The sequence below is a fragment of the Oryctolagus cuniculus genome, chromosome 2 (genome assembly GCF_964237555.1).
Source record: "Oryctolagus cuniculus chromosome 2, mOryCun1.1, whole genome shotgun sequence".
NCBI classification, from domain to species: domain Eukaryota; kingdom Metazoa; phylum Chordata; class Mammalia; order Lagomorpha; family Leporidae; genus Oryctolagus; species Oryctolagus cuniculus.
The window spans coordinates 175661845-175676936 of NC_091433.1; the positions used below are offsets into that span (position 1 = coordinate 175661845).

The 15092-nt window shown below is 56.7% G+C and overlaps 2 protein-coding genes across 37 annotated transcripts; both read left to right on the forward strand.

Moving 5' to 3' along the window:
- Window positions 1-1439: 1439 nt before the first annotated feature.
- On the forward strand, window positions 1440-13269 carry MPV17 (mitochondrial inner membrane protein MPV17). 36 transcript variants are annotated; one of them, XM_070069311.1, is made up of 9 exons: window positions 1440-1566; window positions 2026-2100; window positions 9374-9489; window positions 9722-9814; window positions 9899-9994; window positions 10227-10259; window positions 10502-10554; window positions 11468-11554; window positions 12234-12576. In XM_070069311.1, the coding sequence occupies exons 2-8, from the start codon at window positions 2031-2033 to the stop codon at window positions 11535-11537; spliced, it is 531 nt and encodes a 176-aa protein (XP_069925412.1). In that variant the 5' UTR covers window positions 1440-1566; window positions 2026-2030; the 3' UTR covers window positions 11538-11554; window positions 12234-12576. The 36 variants fall into 36 exon arrangements, 35 of the variants coding, with proteins under 35 accessions (XP_069925412.1, XP_051699058.2, XP_069925419.1 ...); XM_070069313.1 differs by having other exon boundaries at window positions 1557-1689; XM_070069310.1 differs by having other exon boundaries at window positions 1561-1701; window positions 9412-9489; window positions 9696-9814.
- Window positions 13270-13815: 546 nt separating this feature from the next.
- On the forward strand, window positions 13816-15018 carry UCN (urocortin). Its single transcript, XM_008254603.4, has 2 exons — window positions 13816-13954; window positions 14229-15018. Exon 2 carries the CDS (start codon window positions 14242-14244, stop codon window positions 14626-14628), a length of 387 nt encoding a protein of 128 aa, XP_008252825.1. The 5' UTR covers window positions 13816-13954; window positions 14229-14241; the 3' UTR covers window positions 14629-15018.
- Window positions 15019-15092: the final 74 nt, after the last annotated feature.

The following is a 15092-nucleotide window of genomic DNA, read 5'->3' on the forward strand; positions in this document are numbered from 1 at the left end:
CTCCTCCAGGCTGCGGTCCTCCGACCCTCTCTGCAACACATTCACTCCCCCAGGCTGCGGTCCTCCGACCCTCTCTGCAGCAACATTCATTCACTCCCCCAGGCTGCGGTCCTCCGACCCTCTCTGCAGCAACATTCATTCACTCCCCCAGGCTGCGGTCCTCCGACCCTCTCTGCAGCAACATTCATTCACTCCTGCACCTGGAACGCTGCTCACTGTTCCCTCCAGGAACATCCTCCTCTGCTGAATCCTGCCCATCCGTTAGGGTCCCCGTTCAGATTCCACCTTCACCAGGGAGCCTCCCAGATTTCTCCCTCCCCCGTGCTCCCCAAGGGGGAAGGAAGGGGAAAGGAGGTACAGTGCTGAGCACTGTTTCAGGCACTTCGTGTGTTAATCTGAGGCAGGTGTTGTTTTTACTTCAGAGAAGGAGTGTGAACAAGGTCAGGTCATCAGGAATTGGTGGTGGGGTTCGAGCCTGCCGGTCTGCCTTCAGAACACAGCTTTCCGACCTGCCACAAGCGTGGGCTGTTAGTAAATTCACTTCTTGGAAATGGTGTTTTGCAGACAGGAGCCTTTTAGTGAAACGACAGTGAATTCTCTTGCTTCCCTGGCTTCTCCAGTATCTGTGACAGGATTCTCTCTGCGTTAACCACATAGGAATTGAGTGGACTGGGGCCGGAGGTAGGCAAGCGGAGAGCGGTGAGCTCCCTGCCTCCCACGTGTGGGTCCCTGGAGCTAAGCAGAGCTGCCCGCCTGACAGCGCCCCTTGCTAGAAAGGATCCTGCGGTGTGTGCACAGAATCCGAGTGTTAGAGCTGGAAGGGATTCAGAAATCACCTAGTAGCTCTCAGACACTTCGCTGTGGGCCCCTTTGTTAAAAATGGCTCTTTCTAGAGGTAATGTATTTCAAACAGTTGCGGTAGGGACCGACAGCCCCACTCCCACACAAACACCTCCTACAGACCCCTGGAAATGAGGGGTGCCGTTTGGAAACCGGACAGTGCACCCCTTCGTTTTACAGATGAGGAACGGTTAAGTCCGGGTGTAGTGACCGAGGCTCCCCAGTCCCCACGCCGCTTTCCTGCAGGGGCTGTTGTGGGCAAAGCGCTGAGCCGGGTGCTGTGAGGACGAGTGGGAATGAGCCCGTCCCACCCGCTCGGCTCACGACGGAGGCTGGGAACAACCTGGCGACGAAAGGAGCACACGCACTAAACCACCACTTAGGGCTTCCCTCCTGGTTTCTGAGACCGAGGGACGACAAGCTCGCGTCCTTCGGAGCAGCGAGGGGCGGGGCGTGGAGGGGCGGAAGCAGGCTGAAGTTGGACCCAAGTGGGAAGTAACGCCCGGCAACACCACACCGAGGCCCGACACATCCCACTCGGAGAACGGGTGACCGAGCGAGCAGCTCTCCACGGTGTTCAGTGGCGTTGTGGACTCATTCCCCTCCGCCTGCCAGGGTCCCACCGTCTGCGGGCAGGCGGGCCGGAAGGGGCGGGGCTTGTGGCGGAAGTCCCTCGGCCAGCGCGCGTCACGTGGGAGGACTGCTGGGCGCGGAGCGCGCACTCAGGTGAGTGACGGGTAACCCGCGGTCACTGGCTTGGAGTGGCGCGCGCCACGAGCGCCCACAGGGCACGTGGTCCTCCAGGCCCAGGCAGCGATGGATCCTTTGGCTGGCGTGGAGTTGGACTCCGTATGCGTACCGGTGCTAACTGAATCTGGGGGCTGACTGAACTCACTTTTCCGGGACCCAAGCTCCGGGTGGGCGCCAGGGCGAGCTTGCCCTGACAGGTTCCTCAGTCGGAACCTGAGGTGGGGTGGCAGATGGTTACCGCCAGGAACCCAGGGCTGCCCACAGCCTTCTCCCCCGACTGTCCGGGGCGGCTCCTGTGACGAAGCATCCCTCTCGGGCCCCTGCCCCTTTAAGACGCATTGGAGAGGGGGTGGGGGAAGTGGGCCCAAGGATGTCAGGCGTCGTCTTCATCGTGGGGAGCCGTGGGGGTGACCCCCTCTCCTCTTGGCTTGGCAGGAAGCATGGCGCTGTGGCGGGCATACCAGCGGGCCCTGGCTGCTCACCCGTGGAAAGTCCAGGTCCTGACGGCTGGTGAGTGTCCCTCTGGGACCCGAGTGCGACCAGAGCAGGCTGATTGACAGGCGACGGCGCACCTCCCTCGTTTCCTGCTTCTTTGCAGACCCCTGGAGAGGCTAGCTAGCACCCCATGCAGCCCCCAGTGTGCTTTGGAGGGTAGATGCCCCGAGGCTGTTCTTAAGCACACAGCAGAGGATCTAGGCATTGCCCAGGAGTCTCCAACTTGGAAAATAACTCATAGCAAATACTCGAACATTTTACAGTGCGCAAAGCACTTCCACGACCAGTATATCGTGAGGGGCCCACAAAGCATATTTGAATCATGTGAGATCACACACCTAAATCTGAAATCGAGGTTCTCAAACAACTATCTTATTTTTCCTAGTATTTCTTATTGTGAAATACCCCAAAGAATAGTAAGACATATATTTACAGTTTAAGTGGTATTGGTAAGGAACATTCCTGTATCAGTACCCGGATTTGAGAGCCCGTGAGTGCCTGTCTGAGTCAGGCAGAGACTGCCATTTTCCTGGCTTCTGCTTATATCACTCTTTCGCTTTCCTATCTATGTGTGCATCCCCAAACAATATACTAGCCAAGGCTTTTTTTAGAACTCAATGGTGATTGAGTAACAGCCTCACCGTGGTAACCCAGCGACTTACCTGCACGTGTTCCCGTCTTCACTCTGCAGGGCAGCTCCTGCAAGGGGGCGGCGCACAGCTAGGTAACTTTATAGGAGGAGGGGCCGGAAGTCTCTGACTACTGGGGCAGTGCAAAGGGGAATCTGGTTAAAGTGGGGTCCCTTGTGCTTGGAGGAAGGGCACAGGATTCTAAGAGGACTCAAAATGTTGGAAGGGGTGGGGAGCTACAGAAAGCAAGGTTGAAAGGGGCTCCTAATGCCAGCATCACCCCGCGTCAGCACTAGAGGCGTCACCGCAGGACAGGTCAGCGGATGGACTCTTGCCCCTCCTTGGGCCCTTCTCCAGCCTCCTGTGCCCAGCCACCTCGTGTCCTGTCCTCGGAGCGTCCGGCAGCCTGCATGACTCACCTGGCTGCGTGTGTGGTGACTCACGCTGGACTGTGTGGCTGTGATGGGAACTGACACGCTGGGCCCTCTGCCCAGCCTCAAATTCCCTCAGGGCCCGGAGCTGCCAGGTGGCAGGTTCCCCCTCGTGGCCGGCAGACTAGGGAAGGAAGGATAGTCCTTTGGTTTCCCTATTCAAGGGATCTGGAGCTGGAGCCCCAAGGGGCCTGAGTGCAGAAATGCGGCTGAGTGGAGGCTCTGGGCCATTGGTGGCAGAGCGCTCCGGCTCCCCTCCCTCAGCCTTCCTAAGGCTCTGCTCCCGTCCCACCTCAGCCCTGAAGCTACCTGTGGCCGCCTAGCCTTCTCAGACATTTCCTCCCTTGGACGTGGAGCAAACTACACATAAAGCGAGAAGGTGGATTTAGCTCACTGAGCCGTATGTGGACCCCAGCATCATAGTCCCTGAGGTCCCGTCCCACCAGAGAAAGCACAGAGATTTCAGACTTGGCTTTGGAAGACCAGGATTTAAATCTCAGGGCCATAGCACCTAGGAGCTGCGTTATCAGGACGCGTCAGTAAACCTCTTAAGGCTTCAGTTCTCTGAGGCTTGAGCTTAGCAATAGGACCTTACAGGGACAATGGAGGGACTATCTCTAAAAAGGCTTTAGAAATCAGGAAATGCTCAATAAACTTAAAGGCTCAAGAGGTTGGCCCTTCTTGTGACTACTGGCAATCCAGGCACAACAAGCTGTTCTTCTACAATGGTGTTGGGTTAGGTGTGTTCCACTTGCCATTGTGGATGACTGTCTTAGCCGTAGTCTCCAAAGAACAGAGCCTGAAGCCCGTGTGCAGGTGCTTTGTTGGGGAGTAGGAAGTAACCCCGTGGAGGGAAAGAGAACAGTAAAAAAGTGCATTATCAGATTGGCCGCTGCAAAGGGCCACTGGTTGCTCAACCCCTTGAAACTGGCTGAGAATCTTTCGAACTACTTAGAACTCTGAAAGAACAGTCGATTCCCTGCAGGGAAGAGGCTTTCCAGTCCCACCCTGCATTGGCCAAAGGTTCCCCTCGGGATGTGACCTCCCCGCAACGCGCTAGGTGCACAGTCACTGACGGCATCGACAGTGAAGGCCCAGGGGTGGATAGGCCTGGAGGAAGGATCCACTGCTAGGTCGAACTGCAGTGCTGGCTAGAATCAGACTTCAGTCGCAGAAATCTGAACCGGCTCAAGGGAAGTGTGTAATACTTGGTTTTGGCAAGCCGGAGTCAGGCGCAGGGCAGCCTGGGGAAGCTTTGCAGTGTGTTCCGCAGAGTCTGAGTCAGCCGTATCCCTCCCTTTCTTGTGGGCCCTTTCAGTCTCCACTTGGCCCGGCTCCAGCCATCTTAGGTCACCTCGTCCCACTATGGGGGTAGCCAGGCTCCCGCAGACACTGCCTTCCCTGGAGTCTGAAGTAGACCAGAATGTGAGAGCTCAACAGGCCTAGGAAGCCCTCCAGTCTAGTGCCTGGTACCACAGCAGAAAACTGAGGCAAAGGGAGAATGACATGCCCTGAGGCCTTGTGGTGGGCAGTAGAGCTGGCGTTAGAACCAGGGCGCTGGAGGCCGGCGCCGCGGCTCACTAGGCTAATCCTCCGCCTGGCGGCGCCGGCACACCGGGTTCTAGTCCCGGTCGGGGCGCCGGATTCTGTCCCGGTTGCCCCTCTTCCAGGCCAGCCCTCTGCTGTGGCCAGGGAGTGCAGTGGAGGATGGCCCAGGTGCTTGGGCCCTGCACCCCATGGGAGACCAGGAAAAGCACCTGGCTCCTGGCTCCTGCCATCGGATCAGCGCGGTGCGCCGGCCGCAGCGCGCCGGCCGCGGAGGCCATTGGAGGGTGAACCAACGGCAAAAGGAAGACCTTTCTCTCTGTCTCTCTCTCTCACTGTCCACTCTGCCTGTCAAAAAAAAAAAAAAAAAAAAAAAAGAACCAGGGCGCTGGGGCCGGCGTTGCGGGAAAGCTGGGAAAGCTGCCACTGGAGATGCTGGCATCTCGTGTGGATGCTGGTTTGAGTCCCAGCTGCCTGCTTCCGATCTAGCTCCCTGCGCTTGCGCCTGGGAAGGCAGCAGAAGATGGCCCAAGTGCTTGGACCCTGCAACCCATGTGGGAGACCAGAAGAGAGTTCCTGGCTCCTGGCTTCAGTCTGGTCCACCTCTGGCCATTGTGGCCCTCTGTGGACCAAACCAGCAGGTGGAAGAGCTCTTTCTGTCTCTCCCTGTTTCTAACTCTGACTTTGAAATAAATGTTTCTTTTTTTTTTTTTTTTTTTTTTAAGAAGTGTTTGTTTATTTATTTGAAAGGCAGAGTTACAGAGAGAGAAGGTGCCCTTATGGGATGCCAGTGCTGGATACGTGCTACACCACAGTGTGGACCCAATAGATAGATAGATAGATAGATAGATAACCAGCTGAGGGTGCTGCCCATGGCACTGCCCTGCACTTGAGAGTCTTGGGGCCAGCAGATGCTGAGCATAGTCTCGGCTGTATTTAGATACTCAACAGGCAGCAGAACCTTCCATTCTGGGTCATTTTCTCACAGTAGGTTGGGTTCAGACCAGGAATGGGAACATTGAGGCCAGGTGTACTCTCCCATTTCCCACATGCTGGGCTTCAGCTCCCCCTGGCTCTGTACCAAACCAGCCTCTTATCCCAACCAGGCAGGCAGTTAGTTCATGGTTGGAGACTCCCGGGCCATCAGCAACAGCCCCATGCCGGTAGCTGTCTATCCTGCCCACCTGCCTGTACTGCTCCTCATTCCAAGAAGCTGCTTCCTGTCCCTCTACCATCTTGCCTTCCGTAAATGCTTTATTTTTCTCACATATAAGACTCCACACTGAAGTTAGCAGTTGGGGCCAGCGCTGTAGGTTAATCCTCCGCCTGCAGCACTAGCATCCCATATGGATGCTGGTTGGAGTCCTCGCTGCTCCACTTCTAATCCAGCTCCCAGCTTATGGCCTGGGAAAGCAGTGGAAGATGGCCCAAGTCATTGGGCCCCCGCACCCACATGGGAGACCCAGAGGAAGCTTCTGGCTCCTGGCTTTGGATACACCCAGACCTGGCTGTTGTGACCATTTGGAGAGTGAACCAGTGGATGGAAGACCTTTCTCTCTGTTTCTTCCTCTCTCTCTGACTCTGCCTCTCAAATAAACAAATCAATCTTAAAAATAAAAATAAAAAAGGACAGGAGCAAAATAGAGGAAGTAGGGAATTTACCCCTACTCTGGGAAAATGTAGAAGTTGGGGCTTTTCCACTTGTACGCAGGGTGATCCCAAATCTGTGCTGAGGCAGGCTCCCCTTCCCGGGCCCGCTGGATCTGGTGGGGAGTGACGGCATGAGAACTGGCACCGGCCCAGAGGTATGATGTCACACCCGCGCCAGTGTCTGCTCACTGGGCTCTGCGCCCAGGTTGGCACTGGGACATCACTACCCAGCAGCCCCTTGCCCTGCCCCATCAGGACCCTGGGCATTGGTGTCTGCAGGCCTCCAGCCACAACTCCAAGGAGAAGGAATCCAGGGCACTGGAAGGTCCTGGACAACCCCTCATTTCCGGGGCGGGGTCTGTTTGGGTTGGGGAAGGGGGCATGAAGAATCTGAATGGCCGATTCCTTCCTCAAAGGATCCTGAGGGCTGCAAATACAGGTCTTGTTCTTTGGACCAGCGCCTTAGACCAGCATGGAGTTGCTGTGGGTCCAGGGGCTCCAATCATCTGTGGGCAGAGCAGGAACCTGTGGTGTCTGAGATGAACAGAACTGGCAGAGGCTGCAGAGTGTGCACCACTTGTCACTTCCACTGTCACCCGGTCATCCTTCCGGCTTGATGGGCACACTTCAGGGGCCTAGAATCCATCTTTCTCAAAGCCTGTTGGCTTCCAGGACCATGGGGCTAAAAGTCAGGAACCTGTGTGACTGTTGGCAAGGCATACCTCTCTGGGTCCTGGGAATTTGTTGCCTGTCATCCCCACAAGGTGACAGGAATACTAGGGAGTAAAGACAGTGTTAGTCCAGGAGGCATCTCTGATACACAGGCCCTTGGGGCCCTGGCTTGGGCAGGGACTCTATGCAGAGTAGCAGCCGCAGGAACCTCCTGGAACCTCCTGGCCTCTGAGCCTGTGACCTCCTTGTTCCTCCTCGAGAGAAGCCCTGCATCCATCCCAACTCCACTACTTACCAAGTCCAATCCCTCAAAGACTTCCTTTATCATCAGATGGAGGTGGGTTCACTTCCTGCCTAGGCCTTTTGTGAGGATTAAGTGTGTGAGAACCCTTTGCACACTGACCATCTGGCCCAAGTGGACAGTCAGACCATTAGTTCCTCCATTTAGGAAGTGATTGCCTTTTCTGTTCCCCTGTGCCAACCTTCTCATGCCCCTTTTCTCCCTGGGAGTGCACCTGGTACCTCCTGTTGTCAGGTGGGGGTGTGGGAAAGTGTTAAGAGCTGACTGCCTGGGGGTGGGGAGCAAGCCTCCGTTCCCTGGTTCTCTCCTGCAGCCTGACCACAGTCCTTCAGGCTGGACGTGGAGTTCTCCATGCCCTTTCCCAGGGTAGGCCTGTGATTTGAGGCTGTATGACATTTTTCCTTTGTTGATTTCCTGAGCTCCTGCCAGGGGGCTCCTCTGAGTGTCAGAGGGAATAGTTTAGCAGAGGTGTTTGGGCTTCTGTTCTTGTCCTTGGAGACTTCATATCTAGCAGTGTTCTGGGAAGAGCCCCCACCACTTTGGGGATTCCCTGGAGAGCCAAGACAGGGCTGCCTTGATGGGTGTGCCAGGGGGCCTGGGGCTGCTCCATGACCAGCAGCCCAGCCCCCAGCCTCCCCCAGTTGCCCATGGGTAGGCTGTCCTGGGGCAGAGCTGTGCGGAGGGTATGGGGGAAGAGCAGACCAGTGAGTGTGCAGCCAGCGTGGACGTCAGAGCCAGCTCCGGGCCAAGGAACAGGGTGGAAGATGTGTTTGCCCAGTGCTAATTGAGGGCACAGGGACAGTGGTGGCTGTGGGACCGGAGGGGCTCTCATTACTCAGACAGGCGAGCTGGAGGTTGTGGGGTCACCCCCAGGCGGCCCCATCAGGGTGTGTTTGCTAGAAACCGTAACGCCACTGTCATTGACGGGGCTTTGTCAATAGAGATGATGTCTGTTTTGGCTTCTGGGTGGGGGTGACTGATGAGGGCTGCTTGGAGCTAGGCATCTGCAGTGACGGGAGGGGTTGCTGGTGCGCAGGCCTGGGGGAATGGCTGTGACACCTACACCAGCTCAGTCTGGGGTTGCCATAGGGAAGTCAGGGTTTGGCTGATTCTGCCAAGAGGTGGCCAGGACTCACTTCACCAGTCACCTGCCTGCCTGGTATCACTTGAGCACTGTTGTTTTAGAAAAAGAGTTACTCCAGGGGCCGATGCTGTGGCGCAGTGGGTTTACACCCTGGCCTGATGCGCCAGCATCCCATATGGGCACTGGTTCGAGATCCAGCTGCTCCACTTCTGATCCAGCTCTCTGCTATGGCCTGGGAAAGCAGTGGAGGATGGCCCAAGTCCTTGGGCCCCTGCACCCTTGTGGGAGACCGGGAGGAAGCTCCTGGCTCCTGGCTTCAGATTTGCACAGCTCCAGTTGTTGCAGCCAATTGGGGAGTGAACCATCAGATGGAAGATCTCTCTCTCTCTCTGCCTCTCCTCTCTCTGTGTAACTCTGACTTTAAAATAAACAAATATTTTTTAAAAAAAGAAAAAGTTATTCCTGCTGCTTTCATAAATAGAGACCCCCAGACCAAGGTAAAGAGCAGTGGCCAGGGTCCTTGCTGTCCTACACATAACCTAGTCACAGAGCAGTGTCCTGGAAAGATCCGGGTCTAACAGTCCCGCCCCGGTTCTTGCCTCAGTTCTGCCCTTACTGGATATGTGAGCTCCTGCAATCTCGTTTCCACACCTCTGAAAGCAGGGGTTTGGATGAAATGACCGTGCAGGTCTCAGCCCCAGGATCTTAAGATTTTCCTTCCTCTGTCTATAGTTTCTGATTCCCCCATTGCTGCTCAGTACAGAGCTCCTGGGCCCTAGCCTGTTCATCCCAGTTTCTGATAGGCACACGCGAGGTGTCACCATCCTTGGGGAGAGGAGGGCTTTGAGGCAGGAGAGAGGAACTGGTCCTTTACCCCCAGAAGAAAGAAGCCCTGGGGCCCAGAGCGCCAGAGCAGACTCACTTCCCTCCTGGGAGTAGCAGCCATGTTCTGACAACACCCGTGTACCCTGCACAGGGTCCCTGATGGGCCTGGGTGACATTATCTCACAGCAGCTGGTGGAGAAACGCGGTCTGCGGGAACACCAGACCGGCCGGACCCTGACCATGGTATCTCTGGGCTGTGGCTTTGTGGTAAGTTCTGCCCGCAGCAGGGTTGCAGCTGGTGGGACGGTGTTCTGGTTCTGTGCTGTCCTTTAGTTGCCTGTGGCCTCTCCACGCTTCAGCCAGCCCTGCCACCCTTCTTTTGTCTTGGTGTCTGCCTCCCTGGGAGTTGGGTTCTGGTATTTGGGGGAAGAGCTTTGTGATTTAAAAGCCACGGGTCCCCTCACTGCATCCAGCTCCTCTGTCTGGGGCTGACTTTCAGGGCCCGGTAGTAGGAGGCTGGTATAAGGTTCTGGATCGGCTCATCCCAGGCGGCACCAAGGTGGATGCCCTGAAGAAGATGCTGTTGGATCAGGTGAGCAGAAAGAAGAGGGAGTCGGGAAGGGTAGACTGGGGGCAGGGCATTAAGGTGCTCACGAGCTTTCATTTCTTGTCCTAGGGGGGCTTTGCCCCATGTTTCCTAGGCTGCTTCCTCCCTCTGGTAGGGACACTCAATGGACTGTCGGCCCAGGACAATTGGGCTAAGCTACAGCGGGTGAGCGGCGCAGGTGTGGGCAAGGCCTCTGGCTGCCAGGGTGGCAGCGCATGGGGAAAGAGGTAGGCAGAAGGTGGAGGTGCAGGTGGAGCCCTGGGCTGTGGAGCAGAGGAGCTGAGGGGAGTGTGAGACAGGAGTGTGCCCTGAAGAGAAGTTTGTGTGTAACATTCACACGGGAGGTGGGAGCTGCTAGAGGAAGACGTGTTAATTTGTTGTTTCTCTGTCTCTTCAGGATTATCTTGACGCCCTCATCACCAACTACTACGTAAGAGCTGACACACTCACAGCCTGTCCTGTTGCCTTAAGTTCAGAGATGCCCTGGGGGTCCTTCCAACCCAAGAACCCCTCCATTGGGGTTCCCATTGGCTGCATGGGCACCATGCTCAGGGAAGCACTCAGCAGGTTTTCAGCTGTTACTGGCGTGCAGAAGTTGGGGCAGGGGCAGGGCCAGGTAAGGCATTGAGTCTAGGGGCCAGCCACCTAACCATCACCTTCTGTCCCTTGCAGCTCTGGCCTGCTGTGCAGTTAGCCAACTTCTACTTGGTCCCCCTGCACTACAGGTATGCAGCCCCCTACCCCACCCTGCAAGGAAGAGCCACGTTACCGGCAGTTGGAAGCAAATAGTAGGCAAGCTCAGGTCCCCAGTGGCACACTCTACCCTGGTCAGAGCCTCTCAGATCCCCAAGTGTTTTTTCCAGAACCTCTCAGCCTTTATAGAACCTGCTCGGGGTGCCTGCCCACTGACTGTCATCTTCCCAGGGAGGATTCTGCTTCTCAACCCTTGATTCTCTGCCTTTGATGGCACATCTGCAGGTTCAGTGTCTAGGGTGCCACAGCCTAGGTTACACAGACAGGTAGACCAGAGGGCCAAGTAGGAACCTGGTCGGGTTAGTTTACTGCAAAGTAGTAATAATAAACATGATTGCTCAAGCACAGTTTTTTAAAAAAGAGAGTGGAACTCACGATAGTAGTTAGAATGCTTGAGTTGAGGGGCCTTGGGGATAGGCCAAAATATAGAACTCATTAGAGGGAAGTCAAAATTTACATGGCTCACCATGCTAAAAGAATGGAGAATTACCAAATCCCAAACACTAGGATCCTGTACAACCTCTTTGAGCCAGGTTAACTTAAGATAAATGGAGATACTACTTTATCCAGCAGGCAGAGTATTTTTGAAAGGAAAATCTCAGCTGGTGCAAGGTGCATAGAAAAATGTATTTGGAAAGGGTGTGGCCAGGGGCCTGTGTGGCAGACCTGTGCGTGTCACCACAGCTGCTGAGGGTGCTTAACTTCGGAGGTCCTCATCCAGGAGACAGAGCTCGGGGATGGCCCCGGATCTGAGCTGTGTCCTCTGGTCCAAGCCACACAGGCCCCCCTCCATGAGGGGCTGGCGGGAGGAGACTAACTCCGGAAAGGCTCCCTCCCTTTCCCTTCCCCCTTCCTGCCCGTCACTGTGCTCTTCCTGCTCCGTAGGTTGGCCGTTGTCCAGTGTGTTGCCGTCATCTGGAACTCCTACCTGTCCTGGAAGGCACACCAGCTCTAAGCCTGCCTTGCTCCACTGTTAGTACCTTGCAGTGACAGCTTGACCCTAGAATGGTCAGACAGCCTCCCCAAAGGGGCCAGGGCAGTTTCCATGTGGTTGGGCCACTCCCCTGAACTTCATGGGATTTGCCCTCTGAGCTGGCACATTTCACTCTAAAATGTAAACTAACTGCGTCTGAAGTCACTAAAACCTTCATAATGCGTCACTTAACAAGAAGGAAGCTTTCTGAGAGGTGTCTCATTAGGTGCTTTTGTCATTGTGAGCATCCTAGATGAGAGATCAGTCACTTGAGGTGGCCTCTTGAGATGAAGCCTACAGGCCGCTACCAGCATAACTCAGCACACAGTCAAGGTTGTTAATAGGTAGGACACGCTAACAGTTAAAAGTAGAGCATAGTAAATACATAAGCCAGTAACATAGTCGTTTATTACCAAGAATTATGTCCTGTATGTAACCGTATTTACTGTACTCACATGACTGTAACATGGTAGGTTTGTTTCCGCCAGCATTGCCACAGATAGGTGAGGAATGCATTACACTTCCATGTTACAACATCACCATGGCCACAGTGCCGCCAGGTGGTGGGGGCCGCTGTGGGATGTGCAGGTCGTCACATCAGCATCATTACGCAGCACCTGACTGTGATCATACTCCCACCATGGTACATAATTCCACAAATACATGTTTGTTTTAAAGATTGATTTATCAGAGCTGGCACTGCGGCAGAGAGGGTTAGGCTGCCACCTGCAGTACCGGCATCCGATATGGGCACCGGTTCGAGTTTCGGCTGCTCCACTTCTGATTCAGCTCTCTGCTAATGTGCCTGGGGAAGCAGGAGAAGATGGCGCAGGTGCTTGGGCCCCTGCACCCACGTGGCAGACCCAGAAGAAGTTCTGGCTCCTGGCTTTGGTCTGGCCCAGCCCCGGCCATTGCAGCCATCTGGGAAGTGAACCAGCGGATGGAAGACTTCTCTCTCTGCCCCTTCCTCTCCCTCTCTCTAACTCTGCCTTTCAAATAAATAAATAAATCTTAAAAAGCGCTTCCAGGTCTCCCACATGGATGGCAGGGGCCCTAGTACTTGGGCCATCCTCATCTGCTGCTTTTCCCATGCCAATAGCAGGGAGCTGGATCAGAATTGGACCGTCCAGGACTCGGACTGGCACCCATATGGGATGCCAGCATCTCAGGTGGTGGCCTTCCCACTGTGCCACAATGCTGGCCCCATAAGTATGTGTTGTACCATCTGACCTTGTCAGTTTTACACCCAGTGGCCAGCAAATGCCACTCATCCCCTCTCTCCCCAGACACGTCTGCCAGTCCAGCCCTTCCCAGCCCAAGTGCAGTTCCAACTCTTTGGGGTCCTTCAGACCGCATATGCTGCAGTCAGTATGGCATGGAGTGTGTATCTGGCACCTGCAGAGGAAATGAGCAAGACTCAGCAGAAAACCACTGAGGAGTCACAATTTCTCGAACTGGCCAGAGGCCTAGGAGCACCAACCCAGTGTGGACACTGAGATCCTTGGAAGTCAGGTCACCCGTGAGTTAGTGACAGCAGAAACTTGAACTCGAGTTTCCTCACTTCTTACCCAGTGATCTTAACTAGAAAGCCAAAGCTCTAGTAACACTGTTGTCTGCTTCCCGGGAGAAAGACTGGCCTTTGCTAAGCCACCACTCTGGGTGAACTCAGAAGCAGAAGGAGCAGCCTCATGTGGTCCTAAAGCACCTTGAGACTAGAGACCCTCTTGAGCTTAGTGCCTCATTCGGACAGCCACAGGACCTTAGACCCAGGGTTGTAATGAGGTCTTTAGTGGAGACTGTGGCAGGCGCTGGTGTTGGCTGAATGCCCGTGGTGTGCTGCCGACTCTCTGTGTGCACAACTGGTAGCTCCAGCAGGGGACTAGATCTGAGCAGCAGAGCCTTCTCCGATGCCTCTGGCTCCCGGCCTGAGGCCCCCGGACAGGGTCAGCACCATGGACAGCTTCTGCGGCTCGCCTCCCTTTCGTGTGCCTAAGAAGAAACTCGGGAGTGGTCTGCCTTGGGAAATGGGCCTCCACACTGCTGGCTGCTCTAAGGGGGCGAGGGGCACTGGGGGTGTCAGAGCAACCTCTAGGTCCCAGCCGGCTTCCGGATCTCGGTAGTCCAGTTCTGTTTCCAGCGCTGGCCTCAGGGACACGATCTCGTGTCCGGAGTGTGCCCCTCCGGGGGCGCGCAACCTGCAGAACTCGGGGCTGAAGCTGTCATTGCTTCCACGATCGGTGCGAGCTCTTCGCTGACGTCAGTCGGAGCTGTCCTGGCGCTATATAAGGCTGGCGGCGGTCCCGGGACAGACCCCGCGTTTCCCCAGGCGCACTCGGCCCGCCCCAAGGGACAGAGGCTGGAGCTCCGTCTCGCGCCGGGCGGGCGCTCTCCGACAACCTGTGAGTGGCTCCCAGCGTCCACCCAAGCTCCCTCAGCACCAGGACTCCGCACTCAGTCCACCCACCGCGACCCGCCGGGAGGGAGGCACGGAGCTCGGGGAGGAGGGCGGGGGGAAGGAAAGAGGTGGGCCGGGCAGCGGCTGGAGCTGGGGGCAGGCTGTGCGCACTGGGCGGCAGCCAGAGGGACCCGGCAGGGCACTGGGTGTGCGCAGGGAGTTTGCCACCTGCGGCTGCCCCAGGCACACCTCACCCCGCACTACCCCTGTGTGTTCAGGGCCGGCGGCATCATGAGGCAGGCGGGACGCGCGGCGCTACTGGGGGCGCTGCTCCTTTTGGCACAGCTGCGCCCCGGGAGCAGCCAGTGGAGCCCGGCGGAGGCGGAGGCGGCGGCCGGGGTCCAGGACCCGAGTCTCCGTTGGAGCCCCGGGACGCGCAACCACGGCGGCGGAGCCCGCGCTCTCCTCTTGCTGCTGGCTGAGCGGTTTCCGCGCCGCGCGGGATCGGGCAGCTGGGGACCCAGGACTGCGAGCGAGCGGCCGCGGCGCGACGACCCTCCTCTGTCCATTGACCTCACTTTCCACCTACTGCGGACCCTGCTGGAGCTGGCGCGAACGCAGAGCCAGCGGGAGCGCGCCGAGCAGAACCGCGTCATATTCGACTCTGTGGGCAAGTGACCGTCGGGCCGGGGCCGGCAAAGCCCCTACCTCTTCCCCCTCCACGGGCTGGACCGTGCGCGACCGGAACTGACTCAGTCCCGCTGGGCATCGTGCGTGGCCCAGTCACCCAGGGCACTCCCTGCGTGTCTTTTTTTTTTTTTTTTAAATAAAAGTGCGGAAGAGCCTTTGACTTCTGTGGTGGGGGCGCGGCAGCCACTACAGGGTCAGAACCTGTGGGAGGGACCCAGGTGCTCAGGGGCCCCGCGAGAGCAGCTTCCGGCCAAGCCCCCATGAATCCAGTTGCCCCCGAAACCCACAACCCAGAGGGCCCAGCGCCCCCGCACCACCCCCAACCTTCGTCCCAGAGCACGGGCTCGAGGGGCCGCTCCTGGCATCGGGGAGATGCCCAATGGAGGTTCGTCTCTCTTCCGCCCCCCAAATGGTGTTTGGGGAAGAGAGGAAGGCGGCGAGGTCGCCTGAAG